Source organism: Olea europaea, chromosome 19 (assembly GCF_002742605.1).
Source record: "Olea europaea var. sylvestris chromosome 19, O_europaea_v1, whole genome shotgun sequence".
Lineage (NCBI taxonomy): Eukaryota > Viridiplantae > Streptophyta > Magnoliopsida > Lamiales > Oleaceae > Olea > Olea europaea.
In genome coordinates, this window is record NC_036255.1 from 12,417,908 (window position 1) to 12,442,156 (window position 24,249).

General features: G+C 35.8%; 2 protein-coding genes across 4 annotated transcripts in view; both read left to right on the forward strand.

Moving 5' to 3' along the window:
• The window catches only part of LOC111368852 (SUMO-conjugating enzyme SCE1-like), a 5,055-nt gene extending 876 nt beyond the window's left edge, over positions 1-4,179 (forward strand). Inside the window, exons 3-5 of one of the 2 annotated variants that reach the window (XM_022990329.1) lie at positions 1,946-2,098; positions 2,331-2,444; positions 3,671-3,883. In XM_022990329.1, the coding sequence (XP_022846097.1) occupies positions 1,946-2,098; positions 2,331-2,444; positions 3,671-3,715 (312 nt within the window). In that variant the 3' untranslated portion in view covers positions 3,716-3,883. The other variant, XM_022990328.1, reaches the window with a different exon arrangement.
• A 2,918-nt stretch (positions 4,180-7,097) lies between these two features.
• On the forward strand, positions 7,098-21,353 carry LOC111368853 (cell wall integrity protein scw1). Of its 2 annotated transcripts, none has more exons than XM_022990330.1 (10): positions 7,098-7,543; positions 12,850-12,912; positions 14,318-14,402; positions 14,510-14,578; positions 14,807-14,882; positions 15,104-15,152; positions 19,180-19,262; positions 19,350-19,419; positions 20,809-20,894; positions 21,008-21,353. In XM_022990330.1, exons 1-10 carry the CDS (start codon positions 7,220-7,222, stop codon positions 21,051-21,053), a joined length of 951 nt encoding a protein of 316 aa, XP_022846098.1. In that variant the 5' UTR covers positions 7,098-7,219; the 3' UTR covers positions 21,054-21,353. The 2 variants fall into 2 exon arrangements, with proteins under 2 accessions (XP_022846098.1, XP_022846099.1); XM_022990331.1 differs by having other exon boundaries at positions 7,100-7,543; positions 14,810-14,882.
• Positions 21,354-24,249: the final 2,896 nt, after the last annotated feature.

The window sequence follows — 24,249 nt, forward strand, 5'->3', positions numbered from 1 at the left end:
CAATTTAAGATGTGTTAAAATGATGACTCGAAGGGTTACAACTTTACTTCAAGTATCATTTTCCAATTCGATCGTTTGCTATGTCGAAAATGGGTCCATATATGAGACTAAAACCTTAGAGCATAACTTTTTCGGTTCGGTTAAAAATTGATGTGTGATCAAACTTTGATTATATTTTATCCGTTTGACATCTTTCTTCATCTAATTGACTAATAACACTCTCAAATCTTCATCGTGAGGTTCGACACAACTTTTGAGTATTTGCACTTTAGTCCCCAAACTTTGAATATCTAACAATTTAGTCATTTTCTCCAAATTTGCCAACTTTTGCTTATTTTCTTCAATTTTATCAACATACATCACAACATTAGAATACATTAAAACGCTCTAAAACTTGTAGGAATTAGGTAAATATCAAGCTTAAATGGTGTCTAAAGTATGAGTGAAATACACTCATTACGCCTCAACGCCTCAACCTCTTTGGATTATAATTTATCTCTTTTGGTTAACCTATTGCCTTTGTAGTTGTGACAATCATGTTACTAACTATTAGGCGTTGGAATTGACTTGTAAAAGGAATTGTATTGTGGTAATTTAAGTATAGTCATGACATTTGTATTGATAGACAGGTGAAAGTTCAAAAATGGTGTCATTATGCCATGATGGCTTGCAGTACTTGTGCTACGCACTTGCTTTGTGATGAATGAAGAGATTGGTGGTTTTCTTCAGTACTTTTAATCTAAAATTCAATTGTGCACGCTGAATTTGATCTTTGGTCAAGGTCTTCTATTTCTTCTTGTATAACTGATGATTTCACTTATCCAAAATAGACTAGACGAATTCCACGACCCACTGCCCAACACGCGCAAGCAAGCTGCAAAACCAGTGTTCGTGCATTCTGAAAGAAACCCTCCCATAAATCTATAAGAAAACAATTTTATTATTATTATTATTATTATTATTATTATTATTTTATTTTTTTTTGTTGTTGAGGAATTCTCATTATAATCAGATGTTGAATTTTTATTAGATGAACTATTTATTCTCTGCTCGCCCTTCATGCATGCGCTTGCATTTCACTCCTATGTTCATTTCTTATGAATATGCTTGCTTTGTGTTATGACATTCTTTGTTTCTTAGACTGGGTCCATTTTAATTAAACTATTCTGAATAAATTGAAGTACCTGTATGGTCACCAATCCTTGGAAGAGGGGATGCGTGTCTGGAACCTTGCCTTGATCATCATCTTAGAAAGCATATAAGGATGTTGAATTATTATTATTATTATTTTAAACTATGCTTGAAAAAGTTTGGTTGTCTTTTTAACAATTTATATTTCCAACCATTCTACCAACATTAACATAAGTCTTATTAAATTTGAAGTTGGCTACATAAATCCTTTTCCACCACTTCATTTGTTTCGTGGCCTTATCTACTAAAAGACACAATGAATTGAATCTTTTGCAATTATGTTTAACTATGTTGGTTTTTCATTATAGTATACAATAACAAACTAAGTTTTATTCATATTAAGTTTAGGGCTGGCTGCCTGAGTCCCTTACGTGAGTTAACATGTCATAAGATGGAACAAAGTCTTACATTGGTTGTCAACCATTGCAACCCTTCTTCATCTGGACTTTGGTCCGGCTATGAAAACCACGGGCAGAACTTTTTCTTTTTTTGCTCAAGTGTTATACATTAAAAATAGTAAGAGATCCTGTATAGAACAAGTATTTGGTCGTGTCCAAGTGTTTTGCACTATAGACATTTGGCTAATCGGATACTTGGGTATGCTCACCCCATATTGTTGTACAGTCATCCAAGTGACAGCCTACATTAGGTAATTGTTATGGATGTTCTGATAATCTCTTGCTTTGGGTGTTATATGTCAGTATGAGGTTGACACGATTTAGAAAATCTGAAAATATTGTTCCCTTGGTTGCAGACTGATTGGGAGGGTGGTTTTTACCCGCTCACTATGCACTTCAGTGAAGACTATCCGAGCAAGCCACCAAAGTGTAAATTTCCCGCAAATTTCTTCCATCCTAATGTCTATCCATCTGGAACTGTTTGCCTTTCAATTCTCAATGAAGACAGTGTAAGTCATCCTGCACACTTCTCCGCCCTTTTCATGTTGACCAATTATTGATCAACATCATGTTTGGCTGCACTTAAAAGTAAGTCAAACTTATGAAGTTACTTTTTTAAAATAATTACTGTGTCATAAAGTCTCAAGAAAAGTACCTTTTAAGCACAAAAAAACACAAGCTCTTACAGCTTATTTTAAATTTCTCTGTTACGCTAGGATTAAGTGTCTTCATTATTTCTAGGGGTGGAGACCAGCCATCACAGTGAAGCAAATTTTGGTTGGGATTCAGGATTTGTTGGATCAGCCCAACCCTAACGATCCTGCGCAAACTGAAGGATACCATATGTTCATCCAGGTAATTAAGTTCTTCCTGTAGTGCCTCCTTTGATTTTCTTTCTTTATAGAAATTAGTAATACAATTGTGTCATCAGGAGCTTTAGAGTCTTGTTAAAATGATAATATTCAAGGAGATAGAGAAGGGTATCCACGCTAGTTTTGTGACGACCCGAATTCTTGACTATTCGGGTGTCACTAAGTAAAACTCAATTCTTTCATAAGAACTAAAATAAGAACACAAAATAATTTTATTTTCTTCAATAAGTAAATAAATTCTGGTTTTATTATGTAACTGGGAAAAATGAAATAAAAAAAATAACTCCAACATAAAAGCTAAATTGGAAATTCAAAGTGTGTTTTAAATACAAAATAATTTATTAATCCTAGTCCGTTGTCATCCCACCTTAACTGCCTCGAATCATCAACTGCCTGAAAGGGGTTAGATTTATAAAATCTCAATAAGTACGCCATGAATTATTATCGTGTATAACTTAAAGGAGTATAATAATCATAATTAACATAATGGAGACACAAGAATTTTACTGAGCATAAGTGGTAAGAATTCTTATGTGTAGCGCTACTAAATTTCAATTCCCTTAATATAATCATAATCATATCGTACCATATGGGACCAATAATAATTTTCTTGAAATTCATAACATAACAATAATCTGACATAGACAACGTACTTACAGTGAAATTTGAAGAAAGAGTAATAGAGATTTGATCCCTCTACAATTTCCACCTCGGCTTATGAATGTGTATATGTGTATATTATTTAGATTGAAAAATAATAGCGAGTGGTAGCGTATGAATGTAAGACAAGACTAGGCATACATCATTAAGAAAAAACCCATGATGGTGGAAATTGTTGATTAATAAAATTACCTGATTACTTATCAAAAAAATAATAAAAAAAAAAAATTGTGAAATGATCAAAAATATCTCGCTCATTCCTACATTCATGCATTCCCATTACACGTTACCTTAAGTTTGGTCAATCAAGAATATGACAAAAAGTAAATATCAAGGATTTTCTATACAAGTGTGTGGCTAAGAATTCAACCTTTCTTTAAAACAAAAATATGTGGGAATTAGCATTTATAGTATGTTTGCTACAAGATCCTAGAAGGTGGATCAACCCTCAAATGAGCTCCTAAATTTTCAATTCTAATAATTAGACCCAGAAATTCGGGTGTAGGTATTATAAGTTTTGGGACTGATTTTCTTTCCTTTTACCGCCAGAAGAAAATGTCGGAAATGCGAACAGAAAGTATGAATGAAAAATGAAAGGGAAATGCAGTGGAATATGTTACAGTCTTCTTAGTTCTTTTCTGGATTGATTGTATGTCGATCCTTATCCAAATTCAAAGCCGAGAAGCTCCCTCCAGGTTCATTAGGATACAGAATAGGTAAGGTATAGAGATCTTCATTAGCTTACTGACTTGCGGATAATATGTGCAGGATGTTGTAGAATACAAGAAGAGGGTTCGTCAACAGGCCAAGCTGTATCCATCAATTCTCTGAAATCTGCACACACGGTTGTTTTAGTTTGTGACCATTTCTAGTTGTTAGAAACACTTGTTTCTTTGTAAGTTTTCTATTTCTATTTCAAAAAATTCGAGCTTGTGTATTACAATAGATCATCCATTCCCCCGTATCTTGTGTGCCGTGTGCAGTGAACCTTAATCAATGGTGTTCGACATTCTTGACTTTGGTGTGTCCCTTAGTCAATTGCGTTTGTCATGTTGATATTAAAGATTTCCTATCAAACAAATGCTAGGAAATAGCACCCACGAGCCCAAACTGGCTCTTGTTTCCGCTCATGTTATTGGTACTCTTCATGGTGTTCAAAATTGTTTGTTTATATTGAGCCCTGTTTGATAACCGTTATTTCACGCAATAAAACATTCTTTACGTAAACACAAAATGTTTCCCTATTTTATAACTACACATTTTAAAAAAAAATTCACTATTCAAGATGTTATTTTTCTCAAATAAATTCCATCGAACGGGCTAATTTTCGATACCAAGTACTCTATACCAATTGCTTTGGGTTCTAAATTTATTTATTTATTTTTATTTCAAGTTTTAAATGTGTTTAACTGCCATTTTTAAGTTTTAGCCCTTGTTTGACAAAGTTTTTATGAGATTATAAGTTGATTAAATTTCATTTTTAGCCACAAGTTTTATTGGATTCACCATTTTTATTCACTTTTAATCATACATTTCATGTGATTTACTAGCTTATAATCTAAAAAAGCATTGGCGAACAAGGTTTCAGTGCTTGTTTGGATAAAACCATCATGGATTATGATGAAAATGTGTAGTGGGTCTCACAAGGTTTTGTAAATAAATGGACGTAGTTGTGAATTTGTGGTTAATATTAATCTGTGACTATGACTGACAATTATAATGTTATCCAATCAAGTGTTTCGATTAAATGTCTGATTTGTGCATGTCCACCAGAATTTTTTTATTTATTTATCAGATATACTTTTTATCTACACATTTTGTAAAACGGGTTAACTTATTACTAAATTATAATATGCACATTTTGTATGCTCTGTAATTTATAAGCACTTAAAAAATAAATTTAAACGTTGCCAATCATGCAAAAAATAGATGGCGCGAACAACTTGATCAAATGAGATAATGCGAACTTGGAAACATTTGACACAATCATAAGAATACACTCTAGAGTGACAATTATTCATTTATTCTCTTTAAAAATGTTTAAATTGTCAAAAGGTGATGTTAAACAGTGAATCCTCATCAATTTGCCTTGAGCCTCGTTTTCGGGTGAAAGATTTTGTAATAGTAATTTTTTAAAAATGTGTAGTTAAAAAAATAGAAAAAAAAGGCTAAATTTACATCCAAAATTATTTTATTGTAAGAATATAATTGAAAATGAATTTTTAGATAACGAGACTCAAACATGGGTTTAATCTTGTCTCATTGGTTAAGAAGTCAATGATTTAAGGAGTGGTATGACTTTACCCTCAACTCCAACTCAAAGAATATTTGGCAAAGATTTAATTATAATTTAAATTGCTTAATTATTATTTTTATTTTATATATATAATAGGATTTACAACTTACTATTCACATTTTTATTTACATATTCTGTAATAATCACAATTTATAAGCACTTAAATACACTTCTAAGCAAACACTCATTGAGTGGTCGATGATTACGATGTTGACCTTACTCGGTAAATGGGAGTTCTTGATGGTGATCATCTATATGCTATGACAGAAACATGAATGGTATGATTAACTTATATTTTTTTGTAAGTTGTAGGAAAGGGGCACTGAAAAACATGTCGTGGATGCATGAGGGCTCTATCTGCGATAGCATGTGTAGACTCGAATGATACTATTTGATAAAGTTTTCTATTTTAAATAAACAATGTTATTTAGCATCAGTCTAATTAATGCTATATGATAAACTCAATTAAATTTGGTGCTACAGTATCATTTTAAATTGTGATATATGATACGATCAACTTAATGTAAAATTATACATCTTGTTTAAATGTACATTTTATTTTAAATTACTTATATTACTTAATTATCAGTTGTGCTAAATAGCTATGTGCTTGACTTTTGCGTAATTGGGTGTTAAATATTTTGTTAGTCAATCAACTTATACCATTATCACGCTTTACTTACCAAATTTTAAAATACTTTATGAGTGATCAGTGAAGTTTAATACATTACACTCCATCACTCACTCACCATATTAATCATTGAACTTAAAATGTTTCATAGTGGTTACTAAAATTTAACATGTTTCACTCAATTACTCGCTTATCATGTTTCTTTAGTCATTGAATTTATATATCCGTCACGCTTTACTTATTGAATCTAATTATTCAAAAACTCAAAAAGCAAAAAAATATCATACATGAAGACTACGCCCTTCTTTCCTCTTGAATTATCTTGTCACAATTCTAAAAGTTTTATTTTGCTCGTCTTGAATAATATTATTGATTTTAAATAAAAATTTTCATTGCCCATCGGAGATATAATTTATTATTATTATTTTAATTTGGATCTAAGATCTCAATCAAAGTAAAGAAATAATTTTTCTATTTTATTCTCTCGACGTAAGGAAGAATCTGATTTAAATTAATATTTATGTTAATTTAAAACTAGCACTCCCAATAGTTATCAGTTCGAGTCCTTTCAAAACCACTGAGGTAAGTACTCGACTATAAACTTCACGACCCTATGGGAGTAATCGAGGTACGCGCAAGTTGGTTCGAACACTCACAATCATAAAAAAAATAAAAAAAATACTAATACTCTTATTTCCCCTTGAACATAGCTTTTGACGATTAGAGAAATTATATTTTATTGGTCAATATTAATATTCTCTTCTTGGATTGGGGGTTTCATTATTTAGTCGATACTTATTTTATTTTTTTATCTAGGTCGAATCTTATAGAAAATCAACTTTATCAAAAATATTATAAAGTTCAGTGATTACTCGAAAGTATTTTAAAATTTAGTAAATAAAGTGTAAGAGAGGTATAAGCTCAGTGAGCAATAGAGTATAACATATTAAAATTAAGTGATCACTCGAAAGTATTTTAAAATTTAGCTACTCATGGAACATGGTGAATTAATGAGTTCAAACGTGTTTAACCATAGTCACCACTGGAAAGCAAACATTTAACTCATTAATTGGGGGTGTGTGTATATGTTCCGGTCTCAAAAACTGAAATCTTTAACTTTCAATAGGACGAGTTTGGAGCTCCCCCTAGGGCATATCTGTAAGCTGATTCCATGGACGATCTGACAGCTTACTATAATCCTCCAATTCACCACCCATACTACCAACCTCCACCCCCTCCTCCACCGCCGGGGGCGGCTCATCCACCTCCTCCTACTGTGGTGGCTCAGCCACTTCACCACCACCAGCAGTATCAACCCCAATTCATCACCTATGCTCCCCCGGTCTACCCCCAGTCCTCGCAGGACCAGCTCCGCACGCTCTTTGTTGCAGGGCTTCCCGAAGATGTTAAGCCTCGAGAGATTTACAATCTCTTCCGCGAATTTCCTGGATACGAGTCCTCTCATCTTCGGCCCCCTACCTCGTCTAATAACCAGGTATATACATTATTATCAACTGGTGAGGTTTAGTTTTTTTTAGTTAGAAAATGTTGTTATTAGACGTATTACGTACATGTGATTCAGTGATTGGACTTGTATTTACGGCATTTGACGGTTATAATTAATCTTTTTGTTAATTATTGTGGAATTATGTCTTGGTATAAGTCTCTGAAGATTGACTGAAAAAGAATGAGTACATTCATATAAATTACGGAGAAAGTTAAGTTAAAATGAACTTAGATTAATTTTATTGCTTGAGTATGAAGAGGTCAGAGAGAATTTGTGAGAGAATATAGAATCAAAAGAGAAAAAACAGAGAAGATGGAGGAAATCAGAGACTCTAAATATTGAATAACAGATTTGGCTATTAAATAGCCTTTCAAAGAAAACTGAAATAAACAAAAACATAGCCCACGTTTTACAACTCCTATAACGTGGCAAGAAGACTAAATCAACAATTAAGAAATACCAAAAAAGGGGACATTACAGATGTGGTGATAACTAACCACTTGACCACTAAATTAAACATAAAACTAACATTTTCCCCCTTAAACTGAAGACTCTAAGCTTCAGTTTACATCATTCTCAGAACAAATTCCCAATTGTTCTCGCAGCTCGGCAAAAGTGTTCAGCTTGAGTGGTTTAGTCATTATATCAGCCAATTAATCTTTTGTATCATAGTGCACCAACTCTACAATACCATCCTTTGTAAGATCTCGAAGAAAATGAAAACGAACATCTATGTGCTTGCTTCGACCATGCATTACAGGATTCCTCGAAAGCTTGATTGCAGAGCTGCTATCACATTGAATTACGCATGACTTGCTTTGATTTTGATCCAGTTTTCCCAAAACTCTTTTTAGCCATACTGCCTGACATGCACAAGAAGTTGCAGCAATGAATTTTGCCTCTGTGATAGATAGACTCACCACTAGTTGTTTTTTTTATGACCAAGAAATTGCCCCTGAACTTAAGAGAAAAACATAGCCTGATGTACTCTTTCTATCAATGTAAGCAACAAGTTCAACATCTCCTCCCTTTCTATAAAAAAATCCCAAAATCAGTTGTTCCTTTTAAATAACGCAACACCCTTTTTGCTATCTGTTGATGTAGTTCAGTGGGATTTTCCATATACCTACTAATGATGCTTGTTACAAACATTAAATTTGGTCGAGTAGCTGTGAGGTACATGAGACTTCCTACAATTTGCTTATAGTACGTCTTGTCCACTTTAACTCCTCCTTCATAAGCTTGCAACCAGGAACAATGGGATTAAAGACAGAATTACTTTTATCCATTACAAACCTGTGTATTACCTCAGAGGCATATTTTTTTTTGGTTAACAAAAATACCAGCATATTTTTGCAACACTTCAAGACTAAGGAAATACCTCATCTTACCAAGATCAGTCATATCAAACTCATGCTTCATTGAATGTTTAAATTCTGTAAACATTGATTCGTCATTTCCAGTAAAAATTAGATCATTGACATACAAACTTACTATCAAAACTTTACCTTCCTTGTTAGTTTTAATGAATAGAGTATGTTCGTAGTCACACTTTTCAAATGTTTCCTTCATGAAATATGCTTCTATGCGACTATAGCAAGCACTTAAGCCCATAAAGTGCCTTCTTTAGCTTATAAACTTTTTCCTCATTTCCCTTTTGCACATAACCACAAGGTTGCTCTACAAAGACTTTTTCATGCAACTCACCATGTAAGAATGTGGATTTCACATCCAATTGATAAATGGACCACCCTCTTTGGGCTGCAAATGCAATCACCAACCAGATTGCCTCCATACATGCCACAGGCGCAAAAACTTCAGTATAGTCCACCCCATATTGCCGTGTGTAACTTTTTGCTACAAGTCGAGCTTTGTACTTTACTATTTCTCCATTTTCATTTAGCTTGGTCTTATAAACCCAATTTACTCCGATTGTCTTTCCTCCTTTGGGTAATTCTGTTAATTCCGTAGTACCATTTTTCTTTATTACTTCCATTTCGACATCCATAGTTGTCCTCCATTTCTCACTTTTTACAGCTTCTTCAAAATAAATAGGATCAGCAACTGTAAACATGGCAAGTTGAACTTCATTTTCTTCCTCGGAAAGACCTTCTCCAGTTTCAAAATTTCTCATCCAGACAGGTGGTCTGCGATTTCTTGCTGCAGGTTGAGAATTTGTTTCAGCCACACAATTCCTTGTTGCAAGTTGAGAATCCGATTCAGCAGCGCCATCATCTTCATTTACTTCTACATCAGCATAAACATTTGATTCATCCTCTTCTTCATTTACAATTACTTCTTCAGAACCACCCCATTCCAAATCACATATAATACTTGCTTCATACTTCTTATCCCAATTCCAGTGCTTGTCTTCTTCGAACACATCTCTACTAATAATAATCTTTTGCGAAACTGGATCATAAAGCCTGTAAGCCTTTGATTCTTCACTAACTCCCAGCAAAACACAACTAAAGCTCTTGTTGTCCAGTTTAGATCTTTTATTGTCTGGAATATTAACATGAGAAATGCATCCAAAAACTCTAAAATAATCAACTAACGGCTTAACTTTACCCCAAGCTTCTTCTGGAGTGTTGTTTTGAACTGCGAAAGTTGGACTTCTATTCAGAACACGCACCGTCCAATTTACTGCTTCAGGCCAAAAAGTCTTAGGAATTTTCTTTGCTGCCAGCATACTTCGAACCATATTCGTGGTAGTTCTATTCTTGCGTTCCGCAACACCATTCTGTTGTGGTGTATATGCTGCCATCAACTGTTGTTGTATGCCATTTACATCACAGAAGGTTACAAATTCGTGGGATGTAAATTCACCTCCTCGATCAGTTCGCAGGCTTTTCAGAAAAGAACCGGCTTCCTTCTCAACACGAGTCTTAAACTTCTTGAAAACAGTAAAGGCTTCTGATTTCTCTTTCAAGAAATAAACCCATGTTTTTCTACTAAAATCATCAGTGAAGGTAAGGAGGTACCTTTTGTTGCTTTTAGAGATGGGTGTAATGGGTCCACAAATGTCTGCATGCACCAATTGAAGAATCTCTGTAGCTCACCAGGTACTCCTTTTTGGAAATGAATCCTAGTGTTATTTCCCTACCAAGCAGTCCTTGCATAACTTGGAGGGAGGTTGAAGATGTGGTAATCCTTTTACAATTTGCTTTTGCTGAAGAGTCTTTAAACCATTAAAACTCAAATGTCCATACCGACAATGCCAAAGCTGCACAATATCTTCTATGATTGTGTTAAAACAAGTAGATACTGTAGGCCGAGATAAAGCATGCAAGACAAACATTCGATTTGAGGACATTTTCGAATCCATAATCAAACCTTTCTGTGAGTGGAACACCTTACACTTGCCATGCTGAAATAAAATAGAAAGACCTTTTTCTTGCGACTGTCCAATACTTGGCAGATTGTTCTTTAGCTCGGGTACATAGAATACACTTGTAATGATTTGAGTTAAGCCATTCATTTGCAGCCTAACATTTCCTTTTCCTAGAACCACTAAGCTCGTGTTGTTGCCGAGCTTCACAGAATCTCGAAAATTCACATCAAGATCAGAGAAATACTCCTTTCCACACATAGGGTTGCTACATCCAGAGTCTAGAAACCATGTATTTTCTCTATTAGCGTTGTTCAGATCCATATACGTCATCAACCGCATCTCTTCTTGATTCTTTGCATAATTTGCCTCTGTTTCTTTGCTTGGACATTCCTATGCAAAATGTCCTAGCTTGTGACAATTATAGCATTCCACCGTGGCCTTATCAAAAGACCTCCTATTTCGACCTCTTCCTCTTCCTCTATAGTTTGCACGACCACAACCTTTTCCTCCTGAGTGATCACCATGAGTAATCTGCAGGACCTGTTCTTCCTCAACGTAGGAACTCACGTGTTGTTCATGCACAAGTAGGCTACTTTGCAGTTCATCAATGGTTAAAGTATCAATATCTTTGGATTCCTCAATAGAACCCACAACATAATTAAACTTAGGTGACATGGATTGCAAATTTTTTTCAACAACAGCAGTATTACCCTTATCCTCACCATTTGCTTTCATCTTGTTGGCGATGGTAAGAGTACGAGAAAAATACTCATTCACAGATTCTCCTGTCTTCATATGAAGAACCTCGAACTCATTTTGAAGAGCTTGCAGATTTGCACGCTTTACTCGTGATGTACCTTGATGTTTCTGCTTCATAGAATTCCATATATCCTTCGAAGTATTCTTGTTAAGGATTGCCTCTAGGATGGAACGATCTAATGCCTGAAATAGATAGTTCTTTGCTTTCAAGTCTTTCAACTGCTGGTCTTCAATATGCTTCCTCTGTGCATCAGTAAGAACAACACCTTCTGCTGCTGCAGGAACTCTATTTTCCACTAGCCCCCAATACTCCTTTGAACGCAAGAAGTTCTCCATACGCATCGCCCAATGATCATAATACCCATCAAACTTTGGAACAGCTGGCTGTACAAACAAACTCTTTGTTGTCATTTGTAGGTCACTCGTAGAAGACTGTTGCTTCTATTTAATCAGGCCCCTGTTATGAGGCTCTGATACCAATTGTGAGAGAATATAGAATCAAAAGAGAAAAAACAGAGAAGATGGAGGAAATCGGAGACTCTAAACATTGAATAACAGATTTGGCTATTAAATAGCCTTACAAAGAAAACTGAAATAAACAAAAACATAGCCCACGTTTTACAACTCCTATAACGTGGCAGGAAGAGACTAAATCAACAATTAAGAAATACCAAAAAAAGGGGACACTACAGATGTGGTGATAACTAACCACTTGACCGCTAAATTAAACATAAAACTAACAGAATTGGCTTGAGAAGCACATGAAAACAAAGTCTTTAAACTCGTTTGTAGCAGTATTGGCTTCTGAAAAGCATAAGCCAAGAAATCCATTTGTAAATTAAAAAGATGGGAATGATCACTTGCCCAGACAACTCATTTAGTGCACAAAATCCAGCGAACTTTCTTAATTTGTCAAACAAGAGTTGGTCATAGAATTGTCAATCCGCTGAATTTTTGCCTTCAAGATTTTGTTCTTCCCAATGAATTGTTTCATGTGCCGCTGAGTTAATCCTGTTTGGAGTATTGACCAGAAGTGAGCTTTATTGTCTATTTTATCCCATGAACATATTTTTATCAGTGAAAATCTTTTGGAGAAGTATCATTTTGTCCTGCACAGTTAATTTGCACATGATTTGATGTCCTTTGTATTCTCCTCCTCCTTTTTTGAACTGCATTCTGAGATGTTCTTTATGTATTCCAGCCTTTTGCTTTTGCAACTTTTGTGGATCAACAATCAGCAGTCTTGGCATTACATGCTTTGAATGTAAGGATACTCTGCCAGATACCAATTTTATCATAACTCTAGCAACATTAGTTGATTTAACATGAAGTTTTTTGTCATTTGTTCAAGAGTGCAAACATCTACATATACCTGTACATACTTTCTGATATGCTTTGTTTGGATAAGATGTAGAAATTAAAATCCGGTGATTACAATGGAGAATGTTTAAAAAGGCGTAAATGGATACTGAGGTTTTTCTCTTTCATGAGGTGAGGCGTAAGCCTCATTATAAACGCAAAAATTAAAAAATAATATAAAACACCCAAATAAATCAATAAATAGCAGATAATCAATCATCCTATTGCAGTGGGGACTTACTTATAGTTGGAGTTTCTGAGAAGTTGCCTTCCTCAACATTGGAGCTGCCAAGAAATTGTAGTGTGTGTCAAAATAAATGCATAGAGGGGAAGAATTGCAGAAAAAATATATTGTAATTGCCAAATAAAAATAAAAAAAATTAAAACCAGAGAGTTACCTGCTGTAGACTGCCGGTCACGGGAGGCGGGTAGGATTCTCCTTTTGCCTTCTGCTTGTCTTGTTGCGTGGGGCAGAAGAATTGTAGAACTTTGTCTGCCTCGTTATAATACTTGTGTGCAGTAAAGATTTGGTGGCCCACTTTTAAAATTAACTTTCTGAATATTTAAAATTTATATTTTTAAGAGCTCATTCCTCAGACATAAAATTATTGAAATCAAGCAGACTTCGAGAAAAAGCCTTAGCGTCTCTCTAGCCAGGGGCGATACGGCCCCCCATGGAGATTCCCAACCTCATACACTCAAAGACCCATGACCCGCCACCCAAACCTCCTGACCTGACCAAGTGACGCCAACTGTTGCCCCTCACCTGCTCAAGCCTCACGCCACCCATATTGAGTCCCAGACAATTATGCACTCTGGGGTATATCGACAAACATGGTATCCCTAGTGTCAGAGGTCTTTATCAACATTTTCCACTTTACCTTTTTATGGAAGGCAATACATCCTTTCTTTACATTTGCTACTTTTTGGAGGTCGGGTTTATGTCACCTCCCTTGTATTTTTGTGAGTTCCATTTAAATTATGGTATGGCACCTTAACCCCATCATCCTTCTTTGTTGGAGCCTAACCTTCACTGAGGATTTGTTGGTGATTAATTTAAAAAAATTAGCCCACACGTCACACAAATTGAGGCATGCAAGTGGATGGGCATTCCTCGTTAATGTGACATGTACGCCTTCCCAAATCGTGTTAAAAATTGTGCTTTGAGGCAGATTACTCAAGGTGCACGTGCAATGGAGGAATGATCTTTGCTTCCTAGTAACTAAAAAACGAAAAATATGCTGGGAAAATAGAAATTTATATAAAATTATGCTCTTAATCATGGTTTTCATTTGCGATGCTCTTTACAGGGGATGGTATTTGACCTTGAAAAGGGCTCTACCTTATATATTGATCTTGCAAAATCTAATTCCAGAACGAAGCGCTTGAGAGCAGGTAGACTTGAAGTCCCGAATATATGTTTCTTTTTCTTCTGGTTTTTCTTGTTGCATATATTGGCTGGCCAGTTGTTGATCAAGTGAAATGTGATTCTAAACACCCAGATGATGACAGACCTGGTTCAGAAAAGAAGCTAAAAGGATCTGCTGCTTTTTCTAGGGACTCTAATCCTGGTAGGATTTGTGCTTTGTTCAGTTATTCAATACAGATGTAATTGACTCCTCATGGTGCACTGTTTATTCTTCTATACTTATATTTATGATTTTATCCTCTCTCCCACTCAACCTGCATAGTTTTTATGTTACTGGTAGTGTCTTATGAGGAACTAGCTAGTTAGTCACGCAGAGGACACATTATTCTAAGTGCTCACATTGCACATGTTTTGCACGCTTGGGCACTAGCAGGTGTTGGCAGCGTTCACGTGCCTGGAATGAGTAATTCTGCTTACAACACGATTGGTTATTCATCCACACAAAGGTCATCTGCACTCTTAAGCACATTTTTATTACTTGGCAGTGATTACTTCAATAAGCATGATGAATATACTTTAAAAGATTACTTATAGCTGAAAGGTTGAGGGCAAAGCAGGTGTGCTTGTGATATGCCCTATTCCCTGAAGTTAAGAGTATTTATTAGTCTATTATGCTACCAATAGTGAGGTACTCATCTAACTAATATTTCCTTTTCTCATACTGCAGTTATGGAAACACTGGTGCCGGAGCAGTGAAGGACACTACTGCAAAATCGGTATTGTCTATTTCCAATATGTTTGCATAACTTTTTCAGTTCATTCAACTTACCGTTGTACCTTTTAATTGTTTAATATATAGGGGAATTGCAGCGGAAAAATGCTTTTGATTGTATTCCCATAAATCGCCTTTATGTTTGTATATGCTGTTTGGATCCTATGGAATGAGATAAAAATAGATTTTCAACCAACTTATAAACAATTATAAGCTTTGCCGAACATGCTACGAGACTGCAACCTGTGTAAAAAGACTTTTCGTGGTTTGACTTCAAAACATGTGGAACTATAACAATCTTCCAAAAATTAAAAAAATAGGAATTATATCAAAGAATGGCAATTTATTAATCGCTCTTCACATAATCAACTTTATTTAACATTTATGGGTACAGGTAATTGAATCCTTTTTGCTAAAATTTAGGATATGGGAATACAAAAGGAATCCAAATTTATACGTGGATAAGCTTGTTTACATTTTTTTAGAAATTATTGTACTAATAATTTTATATGCAATTTTTAGCGATATGTATATTTTTTTGAGTGAAATTTAAATAAACTAAAATGTAAATAGTCATACTTATTTTGGGTAATAGATTATAGAATTTAATAAACATAATATATATATTTGTGCAAGTTATTGTTCAGTTGACTTTTATTGAATTTTGTTAATTGAATTCAGTTGGGCTACATGTAGCATTAAATGGGTTCGTTTTCAACACTTTGTCCAAAATGGAGTATGAGCATTGCAGATTTAAACTTACTCTAGGCTCTTTACTAGTAGGGGTTGCAACTGTCATGAAGGAATACTATCATTAGATAATCTAATGTTGTATGGAGTGTTTATGCTCCTTTGACTTATTGGGAAACTAAAAATAGTTAGGATTTGTTATGATCTTTATTCTATCTAAACCACACACACAATAATTTCTGCGACCTTTATCCTGGAAACTTAGAATACCATTTTAGTAGATAGGTAATTCGAAACTAATGGCGAGTATGTCCAAAGCCTTGAGACATGCACTTGCTCCCACAAGGCCAACACTTAGATTCTTGAGTTCATCTTTTAGAACACTATAAGTAGCATTTTGGAACAAGCTTTGACCGTATTGAACAGTTAAGTGGAAAATTAATTGGAGTGAAGGTTGAATCAAATAAGTAACTTTGCTTGCTCCCTTGCTTGATAGTGAGGGAATCCTAAGTACGTCATTTCACCATGCAATCCTTCCTGCACCTCGGACGGGTTAAGGTACTTTAGGCAGCTGAGCCGAGGAGATAATGTGACGACAGGGATGTGGATATTCCCACTTCTTTCTCTTCCTCTCTCTCTGAGTTTCTACTACTATTGTATGCATGGTGATGACTCGTTTCATTTCTTAAATGAAATTTTCGTAGATCTAGAGTTCTGCCCTATAGCCTGTGCGACTTTTAACTCTGAGTAGTTCCTCCTTTCTTTCTTTTTCAAGCGCATCAGGCAGGCTGGTGTTGGGACCTTGTTCAGTGATGACGCTATCCGCTAATCTATCTCATCTCTTCTAACAGGTGAACCTATCTCCGGATTCCACTTTTCCTAATCCAGAAAACAGACGGGATTCTAGGATTCGATTCCAAGCAGACAAAGGATAGGAAGCACTTTAACTCAAGAAGAACGAGTACAGGTTTTGCCTTTCTCATCGGGCCTTGGCTTTAGGAGATTCTTTGGAATGTTTTTGGAAAAAATAACCACTAGTAGGGATATGGATGGAGTGTTGCTCAGTAAAGTTCTAGGGCGAAGGACTCTAATCCTGGGTTTTTGAACATCAAGCTTGTGGACGCGCCCGTCCAGACATGGTGCCTTTTCTCCTTATCATCTACCGCCCTTTCTTTCCTTCGGTGGTGGGGCTATCATCTGTGAGGAGTTTGTGTGCCGCCACCAACCTTGTGGTCAATAACTGGGAAAGCCAGGAGCGTGTTAGAAAAGTAATATTTTTTAGTCGCCGTTTTCAAAGAAAATGAAGAGAATATCCTGATTTACAATGAGAGTTTGTTGCGATTTCCTGAAAAAGGCACATTTTGTCTGAATAATGTTGGTGAGAGGAATGATCATTGCCATGTGAGGCAATTCTTATCCTCATCAGAATCAAGTGTTTTGGATGGACTAAGACAAATGGATAACTTCCATTTAAAATACGAACATGTAATTAAAATCAGATAAATGTCTTTCTGGCAATAGAATTGACTTTAAGATTGCACTTTAATATTCTATAAAAGAAAATGATATGAATTATATTTAAAATCTTGTTTTAAAATTTGCTAGTAAATATAGGAAATATGCTTTCTGGAAGATTTATCAATGGATTAAAGTACAGGGCCTCTCATTAACGATATTAAATGAAGCCTATACTTGTCTGCGATTCTCCATCTCATGGTGACATGGATTTGGGTGTGGGATCAGATCCTTTACATCACTATTCACATGACAATATGGGAAAGGAGATGAGGGGAGATGTTGTCGTGGGTGGAGGGGTGGGGGTTGTTGAAGTTGGAGAAAGAGAACATAGATAGTGGGAAGACTGAAGAGAACGGAGCATGTGAAATCAATCCCTAATTGCAAAAATCTGATTTATAAAATGTAAATGGTGACTTTAAAAGAAATCTGGACACGATTTATAAAGCATGAAAAGCTGTTTAAGAGAAACCCTGCCCACGATTTTTAAAGATCTAAAAGCTTGCTGATTTGATTGTTTATTGGTGTTAGTTTGCTTGTTAGTGTACCGACTGTATAAACAACTATAGTGATTTTTTAGGCAAAAGATTGCTAATTTGATTGTTTATTGATTTGGCATCGCTTGTAAGGGTACCAACTGTTGTGTATAAACAACTCTTTTCCCCATTTGTCCAATAGGGAACCAATGCATTAAACAAAGTACATTTTGAGGTTTCATTTTTCAATACACCATCTCTGTTTATAGGCATCACTACCATCCATGGATAGACTTTCAAACTTCCATTATAATGCTGAAAATATCAGATACTATGCTCTCCCTCGGTCCCTCTCTTAAGCCTTCTCAGTAACTCTATTTCTCCTCTTTTCTTCCCCAAGATCCACTATGGGCACTGAGAATTCCAATTTTGAACAACTCAGCAAATATTAAGAACAGGACGAACAATAGTGTTAATGACTGGCTGCACCCAAAATATAATTATCTGAACAAAAACTGAAATCTTACACAACCAGATTAGACCAATGTACATGTAAAGGGGTCCTTACTATGATTCAAAACTTCAACTTAACAAATCGTAGTGGATTATGGGTTAGAAAATTCATTATCCATTTAAAAACAATGCATATCTTACAAAGGAACCCACATTATTAAAAAAAAAAAAAAATTATAAAAAATGATAAGCATCCATCACCATTTTTTACGGCAGTTGGAAGGGGTATTGGCTTATGCTTTGTGGCTGGGACAGGTGGCGATATGGTTCTGGTATGTGGTTGGAGGGGAATTATGGACACAGTATGTGGCTGAAAATAAACACTGTAGCACCCACCTCCTTCTCCAGCCGTTACATTTGTTGTAGAGGGTTGCAGGGCCCCTGAATTGTGAGCTGTGAAGGTTTGATGAACATGCGAAAGTTGTCTTGGTGTGTGGTTGAAGGGGGGAGAATGGAGGCAGTCATGGTCTCTTAGAAGTGGGTTGGGTGAGAGAGAGAGAGAGAGATTGAGTGGTGAAAGTGAAAGCAGAAGAGGTAAGTATGCTGCGAATGAGCTTGGGGTTTCAAAGTATTGAAGAGGACTATTCTCTGTCCATGTTACTTTCATATATTTCAATTTTTGGGGGGTGCCGGGTTGGGGGTTTGAGGAAAGTAAAAAAAAAATAAATTAAAAGGTAAGGATATTGAATTGCTGGGGAGTGTCAATTCTTTCTAGCTTTCAAATTTTTGTCCAGTTACATGACATTACTTAATGGGAAGTTGCAAATCTGAGTTCATTTTCAAGGTTGACTTGTACACTAACATTATAATATTTCTTTCAAAACCTTGTCTTTGCAGAACAATCCTCCATGCCCCACACTCTTTGTGGCTAATCTGGGTCCAACCTGCTCTGAACAAGAGCTGATCCAAGTATTTTCAAGGTGTCAGGAACTCTCTTCTTTGTGCTTTTTTTAGACAATAAAACCTAGAATATTATGAAAATATTTACTTGCTTTGATCATCCTTAGATGTCGTGGATTTATAAAATTGAAGATGCAGAGCACCTATGGAGCTCCTGTTTCATTTGTTGACTTTCAGGTATGCAACTTCTCTCTGCAATATTAAGCTAATAATAATCATGGATTCTGGTAAATTGCTTTACGAGAATGCTAGCCTGATCTTTTAAATATGTTTATCTGGAGAAGTGGACTTAATGTGTTGTGAGAGTTGATAGTGAGGTTGAATATCAGAGCATATAATCTCTTCTTCAGTTAGACTTGAAGGATGTTAGACTAACCCTTGTTAGTAAAAAGATGTAAATGTAGATGTCTTGCTATATGTGCTTACATTCTTGAGTGCAAGTTATTCAAAGTTGACCAGGATAAATTTGTATAACTCAATACCAGTTGTCCCATGTTTAAAATTGTAGTCACATAGCATTATTACTTATTAGTATTTTTCTCAGACCTATCTGATTATGTGTTGCAGTACTTCTCATTTTCCATTTTTTATTGACTGTAATTTCTCATTTAGAAATATTTTTTTGCCAGTAATGTGACGTGCATTTTGCAGATATAGTTTATACTTCTGCACCAATCGAGTTGGGTTTTGCTTCACATATTGCCCAAACTAATTTAGAATATAAAGAATGCAGTTAACAAGGTTCATAATGTGCTCTGAATGGAAGGAATGACAGTGTGTATTATGGTTATTGCTGCTGTAGGAATGATAGTGTGTATTAGGGTTATTGCTGCTGTAGGGATTGATAGAAGATAAGATGTGAATGCAGTTAACAAGGTTCGTAATGTGTCCTGAATGGAATGAATGATGGTGTGTATTAGGGTTATTGCTGCTGTAGGGATCAAAACTGATTGAACATGAAGATGTGAAAGGGAATCCTTTACTTCTAATGGCATATAAAACTGATCTTTCAGTGGACTTCGAAATGAGTTATGACTTGTATTTCTGTTTAAGAGATCATGGGGGATTTTGCCTTCCGCTTCAATGCTGTCCCTTTTGCCAATTGTACTATTGATTTACTGGTCATGGCTTAGCTAGCAAATTTTGATACAAGTTCCATGAGGGAATGGACTCAGTAGAAGCTTGCATGCTAGATTTTTTCTAGTAACAATTTATGCAAATACCATGATTTTGATATCTGGGATCTTACTTCTGGAGCTAGGTTTCATTGAGTTCATTATTCTATTTGTTTATTTCGTAAATTATGACATGAGTTTTACAAGGGAATAGCTCCGTAAAAGCCTGAAACATAGAGTTTTTTATTATATTTATTTATTTAGTTTAGTTATAACTCGTGTCAATAAGATGATTTTGGTATCTGGAATATGACCTCTGGAGCTAGGTTTTTTTGTATTCGTTATTCTTTTTTTTTCCCTTCTTATATCATTCGTTCAAAGAACCTTCTGATTTCATGTTCAGCATTCTTCGCTTTGTGCTGTATAATTTGACGTGTTTCTACATGTGCAGGATACTGCCAGTTCAACTGAAGCACTAAATCATCTACAAGGCACAATTCTCTACTCCTCACCATCTGGTGAGGGGATGCGGCTGGAGTATCCTTTTGAACTGTTTTTTTGTTTTCCCATGTTTACTTTCTACTGCTTCTTCTATTTCAGAATAAGCTTTTTTCAGTGCCATTAGTTTTTTGGCTTAACAATAAACTAAGGTATGCAAAGTCACGGATGGGAATGCGAAGTAAGAAGTCAAGGTGAATGAAAAATATATTTAAGCTAAAGAAAAGAGTTGAGCTACTCTCCATCAGCAATTGGTCAAGAAGCCATCACTCATGACATCCACTCTCTGAAATGTTTGTACCTTTTTTCATCAATGTAAGACCTTAATGCGAATTCCGGGGATTGATGAGCTTACCGATTTCATTTGTATTTTAAATTTTCTTTTATGTTGTTCTGCTGTTTCTCTTTCCTGTTATGTTGTCATAGATGTTAAGGAGAAAACACGTGGGTCGAGTTTGGCTGACAAATAATGGAATTGAGAAAACACAGTTAAAAATGAATACAGGTATTTACGTGGTTCATCCAATTTAGGTTACGACCACGGGCAAGTATATGAAGATTTTGCTATAGTAGGAGAATTACAACACACCCTTCAAATACAAGGAGATAACAGCAATTAATCTCTCTTGTAATTAGGAGAAAATAAGTAGGAAATACTCTTTTAATTTTCTCTCTACTCAATTTGCTTTCTACAAATCCAAGGCTCTTGATAAAGGAATCAAATCTCTTATACCAACATTTCAGTGCCTGTTTGAGACCGCATAGAGATTTGTTCAACCTGCAAACCAAGTTATCTTTTTCTTCAAAACCTTCTGGTTAGAGCATATAAATTTCTTCTCCAAATTCTCCATGAAGAAATGCAGTTTTTACATCTAATTGCTCCAGGTGTAAGTCAAATGTAGCACACATCGCCAGGACTACTAGAACTATTGTGAGTCGAACCACAGGAGAAAATATTTCGTTGAAGTTAATGCCTTCTTTCTGAGCATATCCTTTTCGACCGGTCTCGCACGATATCGCTCCACTTGGTCATTGTCATCTCGTTTGATCTTATAGACCCATTTATTTCCAATGGCCTTACTTCCTTGGGGTAGCGAAACAAGATCCCATGTCTTGTTCTTATGAAGAGCTTTGATTTCTTCTTGCATTGCTGCCATCCACAGAGAAACTTCTTGGCTATTTATAGCCTCAAGGAAAGTTGATAGCTCTCCATCTTCTGGCAGTATGCAATATTGCCCTCTATTATGTAATCTGAGTGCCAAGCCAATTCTTTTCTCTCTTGAGTTGATTGTCGAACATCTGGAGTATTAGATTCAGCTTGTTCTTCGTGCTCTAGTGTTGCTTCAGAAGTATCTATAACTTTTCGTTCGTCTCCAATTTCGACTGTAGTAGTCTCTAGTTTTCCTTTTGAAGTGCTATCATTTTATTTTCCCTGCATTTTCCCTTCCGCAAATATGACATCTCTGTTGATTATCACCTTGTGGGCAGTGGGATCCCACAGGCGTACCTCACTCCATCAGCATACCCTAAGAAAATACATTTTCTGGATTTTGGATCCAGCTTTGATATTTCTTGGGTGTTGTACATAACGTACACAGAACTTCCAAACTCATGTAAGTGAGAATAATCAGCTGGTTTACCAGTCCACATTTTCATAGGCGTCTTCAGATCAATTGCGGTTGATGGCAACCGATTGATCACATAACAGGCAGTTTTGACTGCTTCTGCCCAAAATGACTTAGCCAACCTTGTAGTCCTCAACATTGCTTTTGTTCTTTCTAACAATGTTCAATTCATCCGCTCTGCCACTCCATTTTATTGTGGAGCGTATGCCACAATGAACTGTCTCTTGATACCTTCTTGTTGATAGAAGTTATCAAATTCATCACCAGTATATTCTCCTCCATTGTCAGTCCTCAAACACTTAATCTTCTTTTCAGATTCAAGCTCCACATGTGCTTTGAATATTTTGAAGACTGCAAACGCGTCTGCCTTCCTTATTGGATACACCCAACATCTCATGGAGTAATCATCAATAAAAGATACAAAGTATCTTGCACCTCCTAGGGGTATAACCGGTGCTTGCCAAATATCGGAATAAACCAGCTCCAAGATAGCTTTACTTCTAGCAGTGAAACTGCTGAACTTCAATCTGTGCTGCTTACTAGTAACACAATGCTCACAAAAGGGTAATGAAAACTTTTTGAGCCCTGGAAGAAGCTTTTGTCCTGAGAGAATTTTCAAACCACGTTCCGACATGTGAGCAAGCTTGCGATGCCACATCATCGTTAATTCTTCTGCTGAACCTGTCGATGCGACAGATGCTTCTCCTTCTTGTAGTGTCTCTCCTTTAAGCACGTACAAATTTGCAGCTATTTTTTTCGCTTTCATCACCACAAGCGCGCCTTTAACTATTTTCATGATCCCATCTTGTATATGGGTCTTGCATTCAATGTTGTCCAATTATCCTAGAGACAATAAATTTTTCTTTAGGCCTTTTACGTGCCGTACTTCTTGGATAGTGCGAACTATACCATCATACATTTTTAATTTGATGGTACCAATACCAGCGATCTCCAAGGCATGATCATTTCCCATAAACACAGATCCTCCTGGAATAGTCTCATATTGATGAAACAATTCTCTTATTGGTGTCATGTGCCATGTAACTCCTGAATCCATAAGCCAGACATCAGAAAATTTCTTTCTACCTTCAACAACTGTTGTTGCCTAGCTGTATAAAATTTCACCATCATCTGAAGTACTTGCTACACAACCCTGAGCTTTTGATGTCTCAGGACCTTTTCCTTTAGCTTCTTCATTCTTCTTGAAACTCAAACAATCACTTTTTAAGTGCCCTTTCTTGCCACAGTAATGACACTTGACATTTTTCTTACTCCTGGATTTTGATCTACTCTGATTATGACTCCTACTGGAGCCACGTTCCGTTGATCTCCCTCTCATCATCGTTATAGCTTCTGCCTGATTCGAACTTGTCAATTTATCCTCCTTGTTCTTGCGCCTACTTTCCTCTTCAAGAACAGCAGCTGCAATATCATCGAAGACTAGAGTTTCAAGGTTGTTGGTCAAGTTGATGATGAGTTGATCATACGAATCTGGTAGACTTTGAAGTAAGATTTCAACACGTTCACCAATCTCTATATTATGCTCCATTGATGTGAGTTGTGAAAATAGAGTATTGAGGGTGTTGATGTGGTCTGTCACCGTAGTTAACTCCATCATCCTAAGGATGTAAAGCTTTCTCTTTAAGAAGATTTTGTTGTGTAACGATTTGGCCTCGTACAGCTTTGTCAGCGTATCCCATATCTCTTTGGCTGTCTTTTTCTCCGCCACACTTGACAATACTCCATCGGCTAGTGCAAGGTGCAGATTA

Excerpts from the sequence above, each read along its gene's own strand:
- LOC111368853 (XM_022990330.1), top strand. The coding sequence starts at position 7,220 with ATGGACGATCTGACAGCTTACTATAATCCTCCAATTCACCACCCATAC. Across the intron at positions 12,913-14,317 it reads TGGCATTACATGCTTTGAAT|GGGATGGTATTTGACCTTGA; the intron begins GTAAGGATACTC and ends TGCTCTTTACAG. Across the intron at positions 19,420-20,808 it reads TTTCATTTGTTGACTTTCAG|GATACTGCCAGTTCAACTGA; the intron begins GTATGCAACTTC and ends CTACATGTGCAG.